The 23,185-nt window shown below is 40.7% G+C and overlaps 1 protein-coding gene across 1 annotated transcript in view; it reads left to right on the top strand.

Moving 5' to 3' along the window:
• The first annotated feature begins 1,553 nt into the window (after nt 1-1,553).
• The window catches only part of LOC105830229, a 45,076-nt gene continuing 23,444 nt past the window's right edge, over nt 1,554-23,185 (top strand). Inside the window, exons 1-2 of the mRNA XM_028195061.2 lie at nt 1,554-2,669; nt 10,913-11,183. Coding sequence (XP_028050862.1) covers nt 2,595-2,669; nt 10,913-11,183 — 346 coding nt within the window. The 5' untranslated portion in view covers nt 1,554-2,594. The remainder of the gene's footprint in view (nt 2,670-10,912; nt 11,184-23,185) is intronic.

Below are 23,185 nucleotides of genomic sequence, written 5' to 3'. Positions count from 1 at the left end.
TTATTATTATGTATTTGCTTAATTATTGTTAATACGGTAATAAAATTTTTGCTTATGCAATTTTCTCCTATTTGACATACCGTATTGTCACATACACATGTGTAGTATTGAAACACACACACACGCACACGCACGCATGCACGCAGAGAGAGACAGAGAGAGAAAGAGAAAGAGAGAGAGAAAAGATATGTCAATAAAAAACTTTTATGCAATTTTGAAATTTTAAAAGAATATTTTATTTGAAAATAAATTTATCATGTAATTTAATAAACATATATGTGATTAAACATACATTTGATATTTGAAGATAATCATTTTGGACATTTTTATTTAAGTTACTATTTCAAGTTTCAATTATTTGAAGCAAAAATATTTTAAAATAATACTTATTTGAAGGTTATATTTTATATAAATTCCCGCGAATATAAGAAATTGTTTCAGTAGTTCCCGATTGCGATCGTGAAAAAAATCGATGCAGTATACATAGATACCGTTTCATGGTTCTCTCGCATTTAAGCTTGGTCATCGATAGTCGTGAGTCTCTCGTAGAGAACGCGTTGGACAGGTGTACGTGCGTATTATCTTTAGAGATACATCCCAGAATGGGTCTTGTTGACAGTACCGAAGTGCAGAGAAAAGGGTGGACGAGAATCGAATTCCAGGGAAAAAGATTTCAAAAGAAAGAAGGTAAGATGAATGCGGGATGAGAGAACGGATCTTTCGTCACGGCATAAGGAAGAAATATATAAATATAATCAAGAAGTTGGATGGGAGTAAGAGAACTGGTACTTTGAAGAAGAAAAAATATTTTAATAAAAACAAATAGAAAATTGTTGAGAAAAGCGAGATAGAAGACGGATCGATGATATGCAAAAATACAAGATGTAAAACTAATTTAAGTAAGCGACTATAAAAATTGCAAACGCGTAGAAGAGAACAAATTACAAAATTTTTCACAGATCTCGGGGAAGTTTGCAATTTTGCTAATGGATTTTAATAAGCAATTTTATTAGTTAAAAATGTTGTACTTGTAATATTAATGCGGAATTGAAAGACGCAAAAACAAATGAGGATGCGATTGGAAAGGAACTTAACGCGACGAACAAAGACGAACGAGAAGGAGGCGATAAAGCGCGAGAGGGGACGACGCCTTATCCGGAGCGAGGAAGCTTCGTAGCGAAATCGGGGGAGGATAAGAGAGAGAGAGAGAGAGAGAGAGAGAGAGAGAGAGAGAACGGGAACGAGACGATGGGATCTCGGGCTGCGGGGTACGACGAAGGTGGGTTCCGGAGGAGTCGACGAGCGAGAGGGTGAACCAGCAGCCGAGTGAGGACCAGAGGAGGCACTCGGCCGCGATATCGGTAGACGCGAGACGACGGTATCGCGGTGGGCGATGGAGGTGGTGGTGATGGTGGTGGTGGTGGTGGTGGCAGTGGTGGCGGCGGCGATACGACCGGGTGGTGGGGTTGATACTGACGGCGCGCTCACGGGTAGGGCGTCGTAGGGGCAGCAGATCGAGCGCCGCGACGCCTCGACGCGCACAGTCGCGGCTCGAACGCCGTTCCCTTCGAACGTGTGTTGTCCTCGCGGACCGTGCGCTCGTCCTCGGCGGCGCGAATGACATTCCGTTGGTGCTCGGCGATTTCCAGAGGTACACTCGGAACGAGAGGGAGAGGATGAGACGATGACGTGACCGCGTGATCGTGATCCTAAGCCGCTCCACAGAGGTTCCTCTGAAAGAGAAACGAATCCGAAGGGGATCGATCGAGTCTTCGAAGAGCACGCAGAGCTACACGCACATGTTCGGTGCGGATGACTGGTGACGACCCGACACGCGCGCCGAAAACAGTGCCTCGCGGCCTTCTCGAGCGGATGATCGGCGACGTTGACTGATCTTGTGATCGATGATCGAGAGACTCCGATCGGTATCGGCGTTCAGAATTATGTACGTGACGTTCTGAACGGACGGACGTGCCGAATGGTGATCGGGAAACGGGACGAGACTGTAGATCGCTCTATTTACTCCGATTTTACTCTGGGACAATACTTATCGTAATGAGTTGCGAGCGCGTGTGTGATTTTCCGCAGTCTAGTCAGAGGTACGCGCGGTTTAATCGCAGTTTATATAATATTTAAGATTTTATGTTAGCACCAAAATAGAACTTAGAGCAGATAGTAGTGATCGTAGGTGTTTAAGGCGTTACGGTATAAGTAAAATGGTCATCTACGCGTTAATTGTTAGCATACAGTAATTATAGAAATTAAGAACTCAGTAACTGTAAAAAAAATCTACGTAAAAAAATAAGCGGACATTACAAGCACGTCTCAATACGTCTGTGATTTTGAACGTAAATAAGTTTGATCGCACGCAATTATAAATATTTATCGTAGACACGGGTGTCCGTAGTGACAAGGAAAGCTTACATTCGGCTTAGAGGCCTATTAACATTTTTCTGATTCATTCGATTTTTAATTGATAAGTGCCGGAGCTAAAATTGACGCCATGAGTTTGTGAGAATTCGATTGTAACGCGATATGTCACGAATGGCGGCGACTTCCGAGGCCCAGGAGAATTATTGAGGCCCCAGGAGGGAATGGATTTTCAGAGCGCAATGGACACCTTTGTAGAGGCATGGATGGCTGCTAACACGAAGACGGATCAAGTACAGGTAATCTTTCATTTTTGTTTTTGAATGAAATATTGCACATGACATAATATCAATTATGCATACAATCGTGATACTTTTTCTCAAATTGGAAAAATTCGTTGTAAAATTGTAGAAAAAAAAATTTATTCCAACAATGTTTCAAGAATTTATTTTCTAAGAATAATATTGATTGAGAACACATGGAAATACAATATTTAAAAAAGAATAGAATTTTTTTTCTATTCTTAATAATATATAATAGAAATAAATCGAGAAATATATAATAGAAATGAAAATATATGACTAATAATAATTATATCTAATTTACAGTTTTAGTTTTTTCAGATAAACTTTATTAAATTAATAGTGAATTAATAAAGTTAAAGCGTGAAGTAAATTTTCTACTAGGACCAACTTATCGATTAGAATAATTTATTCTTTTTTGTATGAAAATCATAAAAATGTATTTAATAAATGTATTTATTAATGTATATGTATAATGTATATGTATAATATATATGCATTTATATTTAATATATGTATATAATATATATTAAGACCGAAAAAAATTGCTGCTACATTGAAAACACGTGACCTTAATTTGACAGGGAATATAAAATTCCGATAAAATGACTTACGTCGTGGATTAGCGTGCCAGCATCGTTTTTCGGCGTTCGGTCTGTCGAACTTATAAAAATAACGCAGCGTCTATACTCGATGTCAGCGAGTACGAGGGGCGAGAAGCAACCCCTTTCTGACATTACACAGCCAATTGGCCACCCTATCGCTTCTTGCACCCCTCTCTCTCTTTCTCTTTCTGGACGCGCTTTCAGTCCGCTTAATTCCTCGTCATCAGTTTGGCACATTCTTTCGCATCTCAAAGCGGCTGGCTACTCCACGTGTAATGCGCGATTATCCCACCTAAAATAAATAAGCGAGCCATCGTTTTTACAACGCGCAATCGTTTAAAAAATAATAAACTGCGAACCGTGTAAGAAAATTTAAAAGGTTCCGATAGATTCCGAACAGAAATCTTCATCTCCTCGTGCGCCGAGTTTCCTCCGTTTCAAAACTTTTCCAGACGCGTTGCTTTGAGCTAAAATAAAAAAAAATGTAGAGCACAAACACATTTATACATTTAGATGGGCGCTCACGTAATCTATGCAGCATCGAAAAGAAAAACACGTTACTTATCGGGACGTATGATCGCTTGGGAAGGAAATAATTATCCGTTTAAACGCAGCGCGGGCACTCGCTCGGGGATTTAGACTTGATTCTCCGCATCAAAAATCGCGCACCAAATTCAGATCCTACGCGTAACACACACGCACACACCACACACACACACACACACACACACACACACACACACACACACACACACACACACACACACACACACACACACACACACACACACACACATATATATATATATGTGTATATATATATATATATATCAGATGCTTTGCGATCTCACAATGAAAACCGAGGGCAACGTAGGGCGGGGGATAATCCTCGGCAAAGCCGCGGCTCGCGTGTGTGCCGTCCGGACGAACGCGCGTACGTTTACACGTGTATGTACGTATCGGGGGGTCACGGGTTCTGACCACGATACGGATGTGCCCCTGCCTTCTTCCTGTGCCACGACCATGTTCATGTTCTGGCATTCAACGGAATAAGACCGCATGTCTCCATTGACCGCTCGATCTCTCGATCCATGGCCGCCTTTGGCTTACCACAGTTATCGAAAAATCAACGATGAAAAACAACGCCACGAATACGTTTGTAAAAAACCGTTTACACAAAGTGTGTCGTAATAGATAAATTAATATAAGATAAAATTATCGTGATAACGTACTTTTATAATTAATCTCACGGTTTACTTACGAGCGAACCGTTAAAAAATATTAGGACAAGCTAGAAACGTTTTTGTCGCAAGTTTATGTTGTGAAGAACGATAATATTGAAATATTACACGTACACGTTATTTATTAAAGAAAAAAAAATTGCTGATTTTATACATGTAAATTATATAATATAGATAGATAGACAGTACCATTTTGTCAAAGAATATTACATTTTATTTATAAAAATTATTGTTATAAAGTGTGAATAACAATTTTTCTTATTTTTAAGAGAAAGAATATCCATCCTATTTGTATGAAAGCATATGCACCTAAAAAAGAATGTATTATCTCTATAGATATATTTCAGAAAAGAAGTCAGAGAGATTGAGGATAATCTCATAATACTGTCAATCTGAAAAAAGTTTTTTTTTTTCATACTTCCGGCATTAACGACGCGAAGACTCATTTTGTAGTTCGTGTTCTTGTCGAAAATGCAGGGATAATACTAACCTGGATTACAGAATATATGAAAATTCTAAAATTTAGTCTGCGCAATTCGCATTACAGTCATTTAAATCACACCGTCAGAGGAGCAAATTAATACGTGTGTAAATACCAGCAATTGTAATAACAAAACGAAATCGCGAAACCCGAGCATAATGATCGCACATACATAAATTTGGAGAAAAGAGAAGGGGGAAAAAAAAGAGAATGATAGGCGTGACGTGGCAAAGTTAATTAAATTTTCGATCGCCGTCGATATCATAGCTAGGCCTGTGTGACGCTCAATAAATGACGTTTTAATAAATGAGCCGCGCGAATACTTGCAATATTAAACAGCAGAGAAACGTGCGAGCGAGGCGAGAACACCGTGATGTAAAATTTTCACTCTGCCGCGACGCACCTCCTGCATTCTGGTACTTCAAAACGCGTCCTTGCAGCGCGTTGCACGCAGGACTGCCCGTGCACGCACGGGCCGCCACGTGTGTACTCGAAAGTGCGTCGTACGTATATAGGTGTGCGTGCACGAGGATACGTTTGAAACACGCATGGTCACGGTATTTGACCACCCCAGCTCCCGGAATGATTGTAATCCATCTATCCGGCCACCGAAGCCGATATATCAAACGTAGGTAGAGCTCTCGCGGTCCTCTCTCCGTAGGCCGTTTTACGTTGCCTTTTTATGCCGCAGACACGATCTTTTGTTTTCTCGACGAATATTTTATAATGGAAAAATTGGTTACGGCGATGAGAGAACGCTCTCGTAGCGAAGTAACTTCAGCAGAGTATGTATTTTTATATTACGTGTTTATTTTTTTTTATCTGAATGCATAGCGACAACTAAAATTTACATAATAGATGATTATGTTTTTAAAAGGGAAAGAGAAAAAGTTAGATTTCAGGATTCGTGGTACATTATATTCCATTTGAACTGTTTTGTAAAAAAAATTGTTTTAAAAATACTATTTGTTTTAAAATGGTATATTGAAAAAAAAGAGTCTTGTTAAATTAACTGGAATTGAACTAACGGTTCAGATTTCTAGTTGATCTTTTCAGATTTCCAAATTAATTCGACAAGAGTTTTTGTTAATTTAATTGGAAATCTGGTAGGTTCAACTAGAATCCGAACCGTTAGTTCACATTCTAGTTAATTCAACCAAATTTTTTTTAAATAAAATAATATTACATAAATTTGTTTCGTCATGTAAACTTGAAACGCACTCTTCTATAATTTTTTAATGTTGATTTAAAAAAACAATTTATGTGCACGGTTAATTAAACCGTAATTTCGAAATACGTATATTCTCCGCGCTGCTTTCTCCAGTAAAACCCTCGAAATCAGTGATCATTGCTGGTGCAAGATCCTATCTATTGCTTTCTAATCTTTAGCTCTACCATGTTTTGCACTTAAGAACGAGGTATCTGACACCACCAGTCGGCAACCATTTACGTAACTCGATCGCAAACGCATCAATCCGCGGATTATCTGTCACAAAGAGGCAGCCAATTATCGCTCGGGGATATCGCCGGTTCGATATTTCGATAAGCGTGATTAGAATGTTGCAGATTAATATGGGTCGCGCCATATTTAATTCTGCTTCATACGATGATCGCTGAAAGATAGCGAAATTATCACGCGTGCTGAAACAGATAGTGAACCGCTTTAAATTTTGTTAAATACATTTACGCGAATTGTTATTAGTACACTACGCTGCATTATTTAATATATCGATGAAGATTAGAAGCCGGAGCGCGAGTGCTTTCCAATGTTCTATAAAAATATCAGAGACAGCTTATCTACATAATTGGCGTCTTTAACAATTATAATACAAAATTGTACATTATCATTATCCAATTTCTATAATGTTTAACAGAATTTACGAGAATATTTCATCTCTGGTTTTGAAAACTTTGAAAAATTTTGATTCCGCAGTCGAGAACTGGCCCATTTGTTAAACTGCTTACCGGTTTGTTAAGTAGAAATCTCTGTTTAGTCAATAGAAGAAAATAGAAGAAATTTGCAGGATATAAAAAAATTACAGAGGATAATTAAATTTTATCCTTATCCTCCAGACCAAAGTTTTTCGGTAGATTTTGAAAGAATTTCGAATCAGTAGATATTAGATATACCCTATATTTTTCCATTATTTCCGCTTTTATTATCTCCGACAATGCGGCTAAAATGAACTCATATCCCGAACTGTTTTCATATTCTCCGAGAGCGTCGCGACGTATCGCTCACGGCGCGAACCGCAGCGCGATTTTTCATGACGCGAGCGCTCGCGGGTTAATGCAGCATTCGAAGAATTAATAAAGACAAGCGAGACGAGCGGCCGATAATTTATCGCGCATCGTACGTCGCATCGTCGTCGCAGAGAATCCGCGGCGAGACGAGAAGAAAGGGATTCTCGTGCGAAGGGGCGAGAGCGTCGCGAGACTTCTCTCGTTCTCTTCTTCTTTTTTTTTTTTTTTGTTTCAACGGGTAGAATTGGCCGCACGAGGAACGACGATACCGCTGACGTAAGACATACGCCGAAAAGGACCACGCGTTCAATTGGCCAAACTTGAAGACTGTCATCGCGATTCGACCTTACGTAAGCTCGTTTGGCGCGGACGATTCCGTCGCGATTAATTCTGCCGAACTCTCCATCAAGCTCTCCCGCGGCCTCTCCAGATCCACGAGGATCCTCTGCACGGTCAGCGATTAAGGTTATCGCATTAACGGGAAACACACCAGCACGCAGGAAACGCCGCCGCTGGCTGTATCTCCGTTACACCCGGTAGATAAGCTGATCCGTTGATAAACGCCTGCCGAACTGTCGTCGTTCGTCGTCGCTGTGCAGTATCGCGTTTACGCTTCGCGGTTAATTATTCGCCATTCCATTTTTACTGTCGTCACGATCCCCGCACGATCGAAACGTGAGGAAAAGAAAAGAGATACGCACGTCCGTGTGAATTCACGCTGGCTTGCCCGAATCGCGCGAGTCCCTGCAGCATCCGTCGTCTTTTGTATCGACAATGTGTATGTTGATAAATATAATTTTATAGCTTTAGCTCTTGTACCAGTTAAATAATTATTTTTCTCTCATTAATATTTAATAAGGCGGTAACTAACGAGATTAGTATATGACTGCATTGAAAAACAAATTCGACAATTATTGCGATTGTTACTGTTACAAACTTCTCTGTGCATTTTTTTCAAACTCTTTATTTCAATTTATTTATCTACTGGTGTGTGTGTGTGTGTGCGTGTGTGTGCGTACTATTTAATTATATATATCGGTCCATCACGTAACGATCATTAATTACCGCGCAAATTAATTACCGTGCAATTAAGCTGATGCCTGATAAGAAGCAATTTTTATCGCCCGACCGAGTGGATTTTCGGAGGAGCGTGTTCTGCGCGTCGTACATTTCTTCGGGCTAACGCCTTCGGTTAACGCGATTCCCGATTCCACGGGAGGGCCCAAAGCGAATTCTCAACCGCGGCGAAAGCCGGATCGATGGGAGAGCCGAAATTCCTGATTTTACGACAACAGCGTCGTAACCCCTCGCACGTCACAGCCGAGTTACCACGATATCACTTGGGGCGTTAGCCGGATAAGCCGCTAACCCCATCCACCTGTTGCCCCTTCTTACACGTTCCCGCTTTCGGTCTTCTCGCGTTCGTCTTCATTCCTCGCGCGGAAACAAGCCGAGGAACCCTTCGCGCCGTCCTCTTCCAATCCATATGGACCCTCGGGGCCCGTCCGTTTTCATTCGTCTCTCTCTCTCTCTCTCTCTCCTCTCTCTCTCTCTCTCTTTCTTCCGTCAATGATGCCGGAGTCTTTATCCCTTTTCCTCGTTCTCTTCGGCACCTTCAGGCATCCCGCTGCTCTCCGCTTCCTCCTCACCTCCTGTTCTTTCCTCTTCTTCATCATCGTCATCATCATCTCTCCTTCTCGCTCACTCCCGTTTCAGACCCAGGTCTTCAGCGGTCTGACGTGTTTTTTGCGAGTGCATACCTCGAAGAGCTCCCGAAACAGTAGCTGGTACCCCGGTACAGTCCGGGCAAGCGAAAAAATCGCCGGTCGATCCTTCGCAGCCAATCGCATTAGATCGATGAGAGAAGCGACGAAAGATATTGAAAACTAGATAGAGGAAGAAATACTTCTTTTTCGATCGATTTGAATTTTACGATTACAGTGCTCGTTTTTTACTTTAATATTTCCTATAAGTAAAAATACGCGAGCGAAGGATACACTGCTCAGCGAAATTAAAAAAAAATTGTTGCTTAGTTGATTTGCGTTATTTAATTTATTAAAACGATGATGAATTCTATTGCGATTCGTTTGGTTAAGAATTGAGACTATTTATTTTCGGGGAGCAATTAATACGACCGCTGATCGACGTCGATTATTCAAGGCTGCCTCGTGGCGCCGTGCGTGAGCGCCGACTGATTAAATTTTATAATTTCGCGATTAAATAACGTGGGCTAACTATACCCGTGAAAATCGCCGATTGCGTACGAATTCGAAATACGCGGTGACGGGAAGTCGCGTAGGATCACGGAGGGTTAAACGCCGCCTCGTATCTCGGCTCGTTCTCTCGCTTGACGCTTCGTATTCCACGGAGGCGTCATCATCGACGATCCAGTTTCCAGACGAAAATCATCGCCGCTCCGCGGTGCATTTCGCACATCGGGCAGCAACGGCGACTACGGGCGGCGCAGGCTGCTGCTGCTGCTGCTGCGGCGGCGGCGGTGGTGTAGGATTGTCGCATTCTGGGCCCAGTTGACCCCAGTTGACACCGTGGACGGCTTAGCCGTTAGTGTTAAGTTCAGTTCACTCATACATAAATCTAAGTCCGCGCTTATGCCTTAGCCTGCTCGGCCGCCGCTCGGAATTGAGCACGTGCTCAGATTTCATCGGCGACGACGCTTAGATCATCCGGCTCGCTCGGCCCGACCGAAACGTCGTAGATTTGACCGCGTTTAGGCGTCGCTCCCACCGTGAATTGCCGCCGAAGGCTTTTTTAATCGCTAGATTGCCTCCAATCGCGCATAGTTAATTCGCGCGCATAGTTATCTCTTTCTTTCTTTTCAGAGGCAGATTTCTAGCCAGTCGTTTGTCACGAGCGTGCTTCAGCGAAGGATTATTAATTTCGTCAACACCGTTCAATTCCCATAAACGTGTTGTTGGCGTAAAAGATCTGTTAAAAAGATTTGGCACTTGTAAAAATTAAGAAGATAGAGATACGTGCAACAATGATTTACGATAATGTTTTTTTTTTTTTTGCGAGATTTAAAGATCGGTATCTTTCAGAAACTATTCTTTTTGTAGAAATTTTTCTAGTAATTGCCCCTATAAAAAAGAAGCCACGCGACCGTTAGAAGCATAATGTGCCAGGGAATTTCGTCTTTAGAGATTAAGGACAGCAAAGGATTTATATTACCCCGCGGCGATTACCGCACTCTCGCTGGATTATACACAAACGAGCGATGAAATAAACATCACAATAATTTACATAACGTGCTCTTGTACGCAGAAAATATTTCGATGTGAAACCTTGCCGAGGACAATGCAGAAGCCAAGGGGAGAACTTGTTGCCTGAGTAATAAGCGTAAAAATGTACAAATCATGCTTCCCGGTATTAAACTTTCTTTCGCGTCCTCCCTCGGTGTATAAAAAAGATTCTCATATTTTATAATGTAGAGCTTATCGAATTTCTTTATTATATTCTCATCTTCTTTTAAATAGATAATATTACTTTCTCGCACCTCTCCTCTTTGATAGGGCAAATCTGTCACATTTCAGTAATGCGTATACGATAATTGTTTTACTCAATATTATTCAATGCCGCACCGAAGTTGTACTTATTATCTAAGGTAAACTTAAAAAAAAAAAAAAGATTAATATCCTTCATCGATTACAGAGCCAAGCGTTGGCATTAACGCACAAGGCCTCGCCACCATCGAGACCGAGCAGCGTGTCCTCGTTACCGAGGAGCCCTCAGTCCCATCAGTCCCAGCAGTCTCAGCCGCAGAACGCGTCTCAACACCCGCCGGTGCATCCGCTGCAATCGCAGACACCTCTCAGCGCACCCCAGACACCGTTTACCGCGCACAACCAGCATCCGAAGCAAGAAATCAACGCCAGCCCCAAGCAGGAGGGCTTCGATCTCAGCAAATCCGCCTCCAGCACAGGTAAGTATTTCTTTTTCCTCTTATATTTTATTGCCTGCTTTTTATACATAATTAATTTATTAATTATTTGCCACACGGTATATTAAAAATTTAACGTGAAAACAAGGACTAATTTTAACATTAGTACAAAATGTTTTCTACCGTGTAAGAATAGAATTAAGTATACAATAGCAATTACTATATCAATGTTTTATTTTAAATTTTAAGATTTCCATAAAATTGTTGAGAGTTGTATTATTGTATAACAGTACAGGTATATATTTTTAAATAACTTTTACAATAATTTAAGAATATTGCGAAATAATGCAATGAAGGAACTCTGTACTATCATCAATTTAACCGTATTCAAATTTTGGTGTCTCGTATAAGCGTTTTCTTCCCGTCTTGTCTCTGTGAGTGCATCTGTATACATCCCATTACCTCGGGTTCTGCCTTTTGGATATGTCGGCTTGCTCAGGTATCCCGCGGTAGTAAATCGTCAATTTGCCGGGCGAATTAAGTCACCTTTTACGAGAGATCGAGCCCTGCGAAAATAGTTTTAACATCTTTACAACATGTGACTCGAATGACGGCGGTGAGGAAAATGCAGTAACGATGCACCGATGTCACGTCCATTAATGCACTCTGCTAAACGGAAGCGGCGTTAATCGCCGTCACCGTCTCGTATCCGGCAAAGGCCGATATAACTCTTGTATAATAAATAAGAAAGAAAGCGATAAATTGATACGTTTAAAATTTAAATAATTTCATTTTAATATATCTCGATTTTAATTTTTCTTTTCTCTTTTACTCCACTTCTGAGAGTTACGTAATTATTTGCTCGGATTAGCACTATCCATTAATCGAAAGAAAATGTAAAGTAACGGTTAATATGACTATGTACTTATGGTATTATAAGTATTGCGATCTGTAGACAATGATAACGTTAGAATACTGTCACCTTCTACTTATTGCAAAAGGTTGTTGCCCAATAACGTTACGCAAACGTTGCAAACAATGTCCGCTCGAAAATGCTCTTATTTCATTCGCGACAATCCAGAAATTCAGTTGCCATCACAAAGTCATCCGCGTCATAAAGTCCGCTTCCGCTGTGATTGACGGAGACGTACGTATTCGATGGAGGTCGCGCAAGAGGGGTCGTTAAAGATCGTAAACGAGATAGACTATCGGCGGAATTTCCTTGATCCTCGATAATGCGGTAGAAACAATTTGCACGCGTCCGTTTGCAATGAGAATTAAATGGTATATAAACGGGGACGAGTGCTTAGCATTCTAATTTTAAATGACTAAAATTCGTAGAAGGCAACGTTCTAAATGAAGGAATTAAATACCTATATATATATGGCAAACGTATTTAGCACGGTGAATGAAACATCCGACAGCAATCTATTAATGATATTTTCTCTAATCCATATTATTGTTGAATTATCTCTAACTATATAAATATCTCTGAATGCCGAAGAAAATGTATATATACGTGTGTGCGTGTTTGCAAATCTACTTAATTGTATTTAACGATTGAGTATAATGCAATATAACTTGTTCCATTTTCTTAAAAATACGTTCTCAGTTTCTAACTTACTTAAAAAATGGGGCATTTTTATAGTAGCTGGCATCTTTTTGTCATCCATTTTATTTTTTGCAGAAAATAGACAAAGTTACTGTACAAAATCCAATCCCTTTACGCATACAAAATGCAAGAGGTGCTGTCATAATTAAATTATAAATTTTTGCAATTATTTTTGCCTAATTTATTATTTATACTATCACAAGACTTTTCATTAAATTTGCGCATTTTCTTTACCGTTATCCTTTGCTTGATTCTTTTACGCGATATCTGTGTAAAAAAGAATCCACGAACGGGAGAGAAGAAATTGCGTCGTACATCATATTAAGTTGCCAAACTGCAATTCCTTTCTCGGGCTAACTTTTAGAGAGAAATCGGTTTAAGTGTTCTTAAGAGAGCGGGTATATTCTCTGTAGTTCGGCATTTCGAAGGCGTGCAGGAATGCAGGGAGCAAGAGTACATATTTGCTTTTCCAGCCCCGACCTAGGCGAGGAGAAAAGGGTGGCGCGATACGATGGGGGATGCGGGTGGACAGAAGCACGCACTTCCTAAATCTACGGATTTCGAGGATCCTCTTTAAATCTCCGTGCGTCACGGTTAATCCTTCCCCTTCCCGTGCTTGTAGATCCTCTTTCTACCTTTCTCAGTTCTTATCTCCACTTTTCCTTAGTCGAGACTATATGCTCTTTTTTTTAAATTCTTCGAATTTCCGAAAGCGCGACCCACTTAGTTTTAACTGAAACGATAAATTGCACAATGAGATTAACAGGAAAAAGAGATAATATTGACATAAATAAACGACGGTATTAAATCTTCAATATAATTTTTATTTTTGTATATGCTGTGCGTTAAAGTTCGAAAATTGATTTGTGATGACATAAACAGGATATAGATTATACAATGAAATCTTTAATTATAAATAATAATTATCTTAATCCTTTATCTTAATTTTATAAAAAATTTTTTGATATAAGAAGGGTTAAAAACACAGGTGCGTTAAAAAAAAATAAGAGGGCTGGCGTCGTTTTTTTTTTTTTTATCAAGAAATGATTTCACGTCGGCATACATCAAAGATGAGCTGGAAAGATGAGATCGTTTGTCCCCTTTTAGTCCGCGAGCCGTAAGCGTCAGCTCGGAATTAGGATAATCGTCCGCGTGTGTTCCGTCCGGATTTACCTGGACGTCTATATGCGCGCATCCGTGTGCACGGACGATGGGGCGGACAGCGACGAGGTGCAGCCAGAGGGGAGGATATTGTGACCCTTACGAACTAATCCGGATTAAATTCGAATCCCTGGCTATGCGGCTAGGCGACCTGCGAACATCCACCATGGCGTCTTGCGCCATACGATCGGGCTCGTTACGCCATTTAACCCTACGCGATACTCCCTCCCGGGAGACCGAGCACCTTTTGTGGCGAGCTGCCTTTGAATTCCCACCATTTACACACTCTCGTCGGTGGACGAGAACGATAAAGCTCCCGCGGAGCATAAAAGTTTTGATTTAGTAATCCCCAAACTTGTGCGATGCACAAAACCCGATCGGAGAATATACTCGGGCGGGAAAGACTTACAACGAGTATTCAACGTGTACTGCAAAACTCATAAAACGATCGGTGGCTTCATATAAATATAGCTTGATTCAAACTACTCTGCGTTGCGCCCGCAAAAAAAAAAACCGGGATTTTACAGATTGAAAATCTTCATTTATTTTTACAGTTTCGTCTTGTTTTATTTGTGGAAGTCGTTCTATTATTCACAAATAACCGGGTATCGCGAAGTATAAATAATGTAATAATGAGTGAGATAATATTTTGCCAAAATTTCACCGCATGGAGTGAATTTACGTATTACGGGGGCAGGCGAACTTGATGATAAAGGATTAGAAATACAACGTACACGTTTTATGTATATACACGTGTAATAAAATGTTATGTATTAAATTTTAAAAAATGTAAAATCAAAAAAGACGGGAAATATAAGGTAACTTTTTAGTATCAATCGCATACGTTATAATGTAGCGCGTACAAATTGTAGCACAGAAAACTGTTATCGTTCCCTTGTTTCTCTTGAATGGTTCTCTTACAGGCCGCCCTGTATACGTTCTAGCTTTCAACCTGACCACGCGTTAAGCCAAAGGCAAAATCGATATCATAACTCGCGGAGAGCAATCGTGGGCCATATTGCGAATGGATATTTCTCACATGTACGAAAGTGCGTGTGTGCGTGTGTACGCGTCTTTATTCCTACTGTGTTCTTACATTTTAGTTCTGTCCTACATTTAGGGCTTACCGTGCAGGTTCTTACAAGACATTACAAACATCTTACTCTTACCGATGCAAAGACTACCGACAAAGCAAGACAGCTCTTATAATATACGTAAAACACGTTGCACTTAAATTACTTTTTGAAATTGCAAAATTTCATTTGATTAATTTTATATCAATTCTCATTTCTACTATCCGACATATAAAACGTTTCAATGTATCACGCAATCATATTTTCTATATTTAGTAACCTTTGCCTTTTAATTAATTTGGAGAACAATTTTTTCGATAGCTTCAAGCCCGTTGATAGATATTTTGTTAAATCCAATTTTAAAAATAGGCTTTTGTTTGTACTTAAACATGTGTAAGTACTTGTAAAATTTAAAAAATAGAATTCTCTATTCTGTAATTTATTAATATAACGGTTAACTGTTTGTCATGACGTAGTCTGAGTAATGAAGATTGTAATGTAATTGCGGACGCAACGAAGCATGAAGCCTCACTTAAAAATCACTTAAATCCCTTCAATGTCTCAGTCGCGCGTTATCCGCGATGTCATCAGCGTCTTAGATAATAGGTATGTCCCGTATATATAACGCACACTTTTATCGTGATGACTTTAAATCCCGCATTTTCGATCCTTAAAGCTAGTGCTTCGAACTTTCTCTGCATGTATGCGCTTCCATTTTCATTTTCTATTAACGAACAAATATTTCCGAGGATATCGCAAATATTCACTTTAAACAACACCGGGCAAGATATGAACGATATTGATTGATGCAATAAAACTTCTATGAAGTTTCGAATAAAATTGAATTGTCGCGATTGGACATCTTGAAATTCTGATCAAATTCACATCACGTCCTGCTGACAATTTAACAAAGATCAATTTTATCAAAGGCGCTTTCATCAAAGGCGAAATTGATCGATAGTTTCATGAAAAGATCCTTGACCAATGTCAATATCACTTTAACGTCAGTTGATGACGACTCGTTAAAAAAAAAAAAAAAAAATCAACATCTTTAACGCATCAGCCAAAAATAGGACCCGTATTTTCAGGCACACCCTGTAGACAACGCTCGGCAGAGAACACATAGGATACGCCGGCGAGAGAGTGAGGGAAGCGAGGTGAGGGCGACGAGGTGCAGGCGAGAGAGGGTGAAAAGGGGGAGGGTGGGTGGGTTAGGATTAGCTGAGTTGTGTGCGTTGGATTTTGGATTTGGACGGCGGGCGGCGCACACACGACCAATAATCCCGGATTAATCCCAGACTCACGTGTACGCGCGCACGCACACGAGCGCGGCTCGCGAACGCGAGCGCATACGTGCAGGCCGGTCAAACTCGGTGACGCAAGTGCAGACGTGGGTATGTACGTGTATTGCACCCTTGTACCTGGCACATAACGCACGCGCACGCGCGCAAAAGAGAAAGAGAGGGGAGGGAGGGAGAGAGAGAGAGAGAGAGAGAGAACCAAACCGGAGCCACTAAAGGATTTGGCCACGCACACATGCAGCTCGGGCCGCACACGTACGCGCGGCGCCCAAAGATAATCCCCACGAATACAGAGCCCGGATAATCCCCGTGCAGGGCCGCGTATACGGCCCGCTTTCTGTCCCGTATGCGTGCACACGTATACGCGCTCACTCATACGCGCACCGTGGATGATGGCTCGTACAAAAGGGCGGTCGAGAGGCTGCCAGGGGGACGGCGGCGGGAGGACTATGGCAGAGCACACAAGGTTTAGAGGCTAAGCGGCTCATCCCCCAGGAAGCTTTACATCCCGTCCTGATACGACGGGAATTCTACGAACGATTCGAAAGATATTGTGCCTGTGTGTAGCACGCGCGTATACGTGTGTGCGCGCGCGTATACGCGCGCGCCCGCGAGTTACGTCGAGCTGCATCGGCGAGATATTGGTCGGCGCGAAAGAGATCTGGAACAAGGCGCGCTTTGTCGCGCGCAATGATGGACGAGGAGCGACGGCGAAACGCGGTGACGATGACGGTGTTTGAATGAAATCGGTCCGGTGCTGCATCAGAGACGAATCACGAGATAACGCGTCAAAGTTACGAGAAATTACTGATTTCGTAGAACACATCGCGTTTGCCTAACTTGGACTCTTTGTTCCTGGATAAGTTGCGATCGAGTGTGCAGCATGCTGCTCTCTCTCTCTCTCTCTCTCTCTCTCTCTCTCTCTCTCTCTCTCTCTCTTAGTTGATAAATAACGTGTACAAAAGCGATTATAATAATTTCGACGATAGAGAGTAATATCGATCGACACTGTCTCTCATTAAACGTAATTACCTTCTCAAATTTCCTTTAGCGAATCAGCTATTAATAGGAAATTGCGATTTGAAGTGCAAATAGATTTTCTTTGCGCTACTTCAAATACGGCAGAATGTTGAAATAAACATGAATGACAGTACAAATTAAAAGGATGGGAATCGCCGCGAACTAGCTGTACAGTTTGGTCTTGATGTCGTCCTCATAGCGTTACATGCTCGATGCTACGAGAGAGCCTATCCATAAACCTAACAGCAATACATTTACGTTTCGCGAGATAATTTATTCCCCGCGCACTTCTGTTTTTCATACCCGCGCGGCTACGTGCCTGCGAAAGCATTTTATCGTAAAAATTCGGAACGGCGCATATGGCGCTTCACGCGATCTTCAACCGGTATTCCCCTACGGCGGGAGAAAAAATTCCAAAAGGTACGAGGGGTCGCCGGTCTATGACCATAATCTTAATCCTGGATTAAGCGATGCGGGGATTTGTATAATCCCGCTATTTTGTCTCCACGGCGCACCTTGGGATTAAAGAGTCTAAAACCTCGCGGCGTCTCCCCGGCGATAAATCTGCGGATTGTGACCTTGGATTACGTAATGCCGAATACGCCGTAATAAATGATTCATTAAAAAAAAAAAAGATTTAATGTCTTCGCCGTGTGTCGCCTGACTTTTCAGCATTTTCCGCGCCCCGGGCCCATGGGTCTCCGTATATAATAAAGATACAGTGGGATTTCGGGATTGCGGCGGTTCATCACCGCACCAAGTAATATCAAGGTCCGCTGGCTTTGAACCTTTTGCAGTGCTATTAACAAAACTCTGATTATCACCAGGCCACCGCTGTCGCTTAATCTCGGATTATACCGTACAACGCTACAGCGGCAAATAAATTATATGTAACAACAAGCCGAAAATTCGCATTGAACATAGGAATAACGGGTTACGCGGAGTATTTGGGATTAACGTTTCATGTATCAATGAGACCGCGAAATGACATTAACTAATAATGCTTCGTTTTGGAAAAAAAGAGCATTTGAAGTTTTCAAGCGCAGATATTTTTCGGGCAAATTGTTAATTTCGCGAATACGCGCGACATTATACCGATAACAGTATAGTGAACAATTATTGAGTAGAATCCCTTTACCGACAAATCTGCTTTTCCAGCTTGAAAAAGAAATCTTCGTCTGAGAGAAATATTTTAGCCGTTGATATCTCGAAGTCCGCCGACCCATACTTGTAGATCTAATTTTTTCGCTTACTTGCGCTTCCCTCACAACATCATTATATCACCGCGACATTATCTGGAAACGGAATTAGACCAAACGATCGCACGTGTGCTCGGTAAATTCGGTCTTCTCTTCGGTTCGTCCTTCGAATAAAGGGGATTATCATGTCTCGCGACCCTGCCGACGTTTATCCCCTTGATCGGGATAGAAACTTCCCAGGAGATTATTGCAGCGAGTTTCGTGGGTCAGGATAGCAGGAGGTATCGAGGAGGATAACGGCCACGTGTAGATCCTTTGTGCGTGCCATCGAAGAAGCGGCAGCGTTAGCCTGTTGCTCTACGTGCGAGGACGCGTAAGAAGGAGGCACACGTGACTCCACCGAGTCTCTTCTCTGCTCTCGTTTCAAGGACGCAGGCCGCGGAGTCCCATCGCGTGTGAGGATTCTGCATTAGGCGCGGGATCACAAGACGCGGATCGGACCCGCGTTATCCCGCGCAAGGGAATTGGGATAAGGAGTCGCGGCGGCAATCAGGCTCGCAGGAGGCGCGCAAGTACGGCTCCCGCGTCCGCGTCGCGAGATATGAAGGCCTGTTACTCGCGGATTTTTGGGCTTCCCGGTTTTCTAGATTCCTAAAATACGGCCGAGTGTCCCCCGGGCCCTCCTTTAGCGAGGTCCTGCGTTCCTGTTGCCCAAGGGTCATCAATTACCCTTTTTTATCCGTCCTTAAACGCCCGGCCGTTCTCTTATCGACCAGTTCCATTGTTGCGTTAAATGTACAATACAAACGCACACTTTTTATTATAATAATGTCAACAATTTTGCTTGTCGCGATGTCTGTTTTACCTTCAGACAAATTTATAGTACAAAAATGCTGATAGCACATACTACGAATGTTGATCCAAATCAAGTGATAAATAATGTTAAGTTTTATTAACAATCATCAACGATATCAAGTAATACTGTATCACAAAATATAATTCTATTGAAGACTAGAAAAATAAAAGTCTTTAAATGTAATTTTTCACATAAACATTATGTCACATTATTTATGATTTACAAATTGATATTACAATAATTTGAAATTACAAATTGAAACATTTATAATACATTGAAAATATTAAGAAAATAATGTTCTTTCTACATGCAACAATACGCAAAGTACTATTTGCAAATTTTATTTTTATTTCTCTTTAGTTATATAATTCTCTTTAGTTATATAAGTTTTCAAAACTTAACAGTTTTGGAAACACAAAAATATTTAACGTTTAAAATATTTAATGTTTAATATTTAACAGTTTAATTCTTTAGTATTTAATTTGTTTCTAGTTTATTTTATATTTGCTTGCATTGTCATTTTATTTAAAACTCTGCCAGTTTATAAATTTATGTATTTAGTTTTTTTTTCTCTTCCAATATATAATGGATTTAGCTATACGAATTTTGCAGCTATTTAAGTTTACTATTTTAATTTAGAGCAATGCTTTATTTGCTTTTCGTAATCCGCAATTGACGGATAACGAAATTAAGCCCTCCATTGAGCTGGACTTATAAATCCATCTCGTTATTACCATGCATACATGAGACATCATTTGCGAAATGACATCTCATAAACTTGGAGTATAAAGCAAAGTTTGCACTTGCATTTCAAACAAAATGGGTTGAAACAGTCGTTTCCATCAAATACATAAAACGTATAAACTTTGTAATGTACGAAATTCTTATCCATATTAATCGATAAAAAAAATTTCGAGATACGGGTAAGAGACACTCGAGACATTCAACAATTTTAAATCACGATTAAACTCGTGTTCATCGAGTCGAGTGAAGTATCCGTCAATCCTGACTTTAATTAACAGCTCTCAATCGTGACACAATACGACTCGTTTCTTTTTGTTGTCCAAGCATACCGCGTTGACCCGATTACGCCTACCGTTGCGCCTCTTTTCTCATCAGCCTCCACTCCGACCTGCCGTGCGATCGATGCCCCTGATAATTTATAGGCCTAATAGACGTCTCTCGTACCAGGAGCGCATATCCCAACGCTGAGTGGCCACGTCGTGCTGGTTCTTGGCCTCGTCGCAGAACGCCTATTCGGTCGGCGACTCGGCACGACTCTATCTTGCCGAAAAATATGCAAATGAGATCCTTTGTCCGATACCTGTCGCCTTATTTTCGCTGACCGGACAGCAGGAGCGACAGGAAGGTGTCCCGCATCCCGTCCCGGACCCTCGAAATGCCCCGTGACCCAAATAAGGGCTTTTGTAGGACCCCGGCGATCAGGAGAGCAGGACGCTAGGACGTGGCATTCTTACGCATGTGCCGCGCACGCACCCTTTCGCTTCCCGCCTCGTTCTCTCATTCTCCCTCCCAGTATCGACGCGCCTCTTCGTTCTTCTCCCCGGCTTTGTATCCCGCTTCGTTCGGCTCACCCCCGCGGCCTCTCTCGCTCTCTATCTCCCTCTGTCAGCCGGCCGAATTGTGACTCCCGAAGGACCGCGTGAATCCAGCAGGGTGCGTATGCTACCCTGCTAGTTGTTTACGCACGAGAGTCGTGAAAAAAATCCTAGCAACCGGTGGCTGATCGGTGGAGGGGGATAATACGTGGATGAACCTGCGTAACAATTAGCGGTACAGAGTAAGCCGTAACCTTCGTTCGAGAGAGATCGCGGTTTAATCTTAAAGCTTTAAAGTTCTACAGTCTAAATTCGAAACTCATAAATTTTTCGAGTTAACTTTTTCCCCATTTTTATCAATTTCTTTTCCCACTACCTTTTCCTTCTTCACAACTATAAATTAGATAGCTTTGTGTCACGATAACGAAAAATATAAACAGACGTAGCTAAGAAGGACAAATCTCTCGATGTCAACTGCCTTAATTATGTCTTTATTCTTGTTTGTTATTCGAGTATCATTCGGGACCTCTACGTTATCATCTCGGCCTAATTGTTTTACAAGGCAAATCGAATAAGTGATGTTCGACTTCTGTGAAGGCAAAAATGGAGGGCAATACGGTTAATACGAGAATGATATATTGCATCGTGTAAATAAAAAATAAGCTAGTCCAATTGCGAGTTGTTGTCGACAATGGGTTACCACTCGTATATATATCTCAACATAAAGATTTAAGTCATTTAGTAAGTTTTCTGGCAAATGGGATAGAAATCAACATACTTTCTGCATTTGATATGGATAGATATGTATGATTAGGTTTTGCAGAAGAAAAAGAAATAAATTACTGTAACACAATGACGTATTTATTGATGAACGTATGAATAAACGTATGAATGTACAATAAAATATGTAATTACATATTGGGTAATAAGAATAGTAAGTGACGATAACCGTTTTTAAAATAAATACTAGATATCAAGATACTAATATCTGAATTGATAAATGTATGTACAAGTGCATTTATCGGCACGCATGTAATTCATATTGATGACAAATTAATTGCCACGTTTCTATCTTTCGAATAAGCTCAACGTAAGCAATCCGCTGGATTATATAATCCCGTCATTTAGGACTTAGACTTACTAATCCTCAAAGCGGCCTCGACAAACAAAACGCCAGGGTTATATAATCTCTGAGATTGGTTAATTCATTATGGATTACAACGGAGACAGTTTCAAACGTGACGTAAATGTAAGCGAACGTATCTCAATATGTTTAAAAATCACATTTTTATAAGCGCAAATTATTATTCATCAGCTTCAGATGTCCCTGGAAATTATATTTTTACGTTTTTAATGCGCACACAGTTACAGAAATTAAAGACTCGATATGAAACATGTTAAATTAATATATAATTAATAAATTAATATGCGCAATGAAAAGAGAATATATAAATTATAATCCGTGAATCAAAATTTGTCAATTAATGTCTGATATATTAAGTTTATCTACATAAAAAATTTTTATTAGACAATAGAAAAGAATGCTCAACAATTAAAACAGAAAAGAAAGGTATCTGTAAAAAGTGAAAGACCATTTTTGGAGCTTTGTTTGATATGTAAACGATACTTTTTTAAAAATATTAATTCGTTTTAATTTCACTCGTATAAATACCATTACAAAAGCAAGAAAAGCGATAAGGACACGTAAATCAGATGCACGTGTCGGCTCTTCGCTCTTTCTGAAAACCTCGGACAAACTTATACCTCCAGTACCAAAAATGAAATCCTGATCATTGCAATGAAGTCATCGAGAATACCAACGCCATTCGGTCGCTTTCACGCGTTCGAATAGTATTAGACAAATAGCATTGTCGACGATGCTCTCCTGGTCCCTCGGTAAACAACCCTTCGTTTATTGAAGAACCACTTGATGTTAATCTTTTTAAAAGGAGAATACACCCCTCTATCTTGCAAGAAAGATACAGTTACTCTCTTTTATTTTGTATGACGCTTCGAAAATATGATGCGAGTTCTCGTGCCCCGCCGAGAATTAAATTAGACGAGAATTTAAATTATGAAAACTTCATTTCTTTGCTTGTGAAATGATATTCTCGAATGAATAGAGAAGCGTCACAAAGATATGTGAATTTTATACACACGATTGAAATCTTAGAAGATATTAGAAGAAACGTTAAAAGATAGAATTGGAATTTTTTTATTTCGGACTTTACTCGAATTTATATAACAGTTACAAGAGAATAAA

The sequence above is a fragment of the Monomorium pharaonis genome, chromosome 7, assembly GCF_013373865.1.
Source record: "Monomorium pharaonis isolate MP-MQ-018 chromosome 7, ASM1337386v2, whole genome shotgun sequence".
NCBI lineage: Eukaryota > Metazoa > Arthropoda > Insecta > Hymenoptera > Formicidae > Monomorium > Monomorium pharaonis.
Note: the sequence above shows the minus strand (reverse complement) of the source record. Positions and strands in the feature narration are given on the sequence as shown.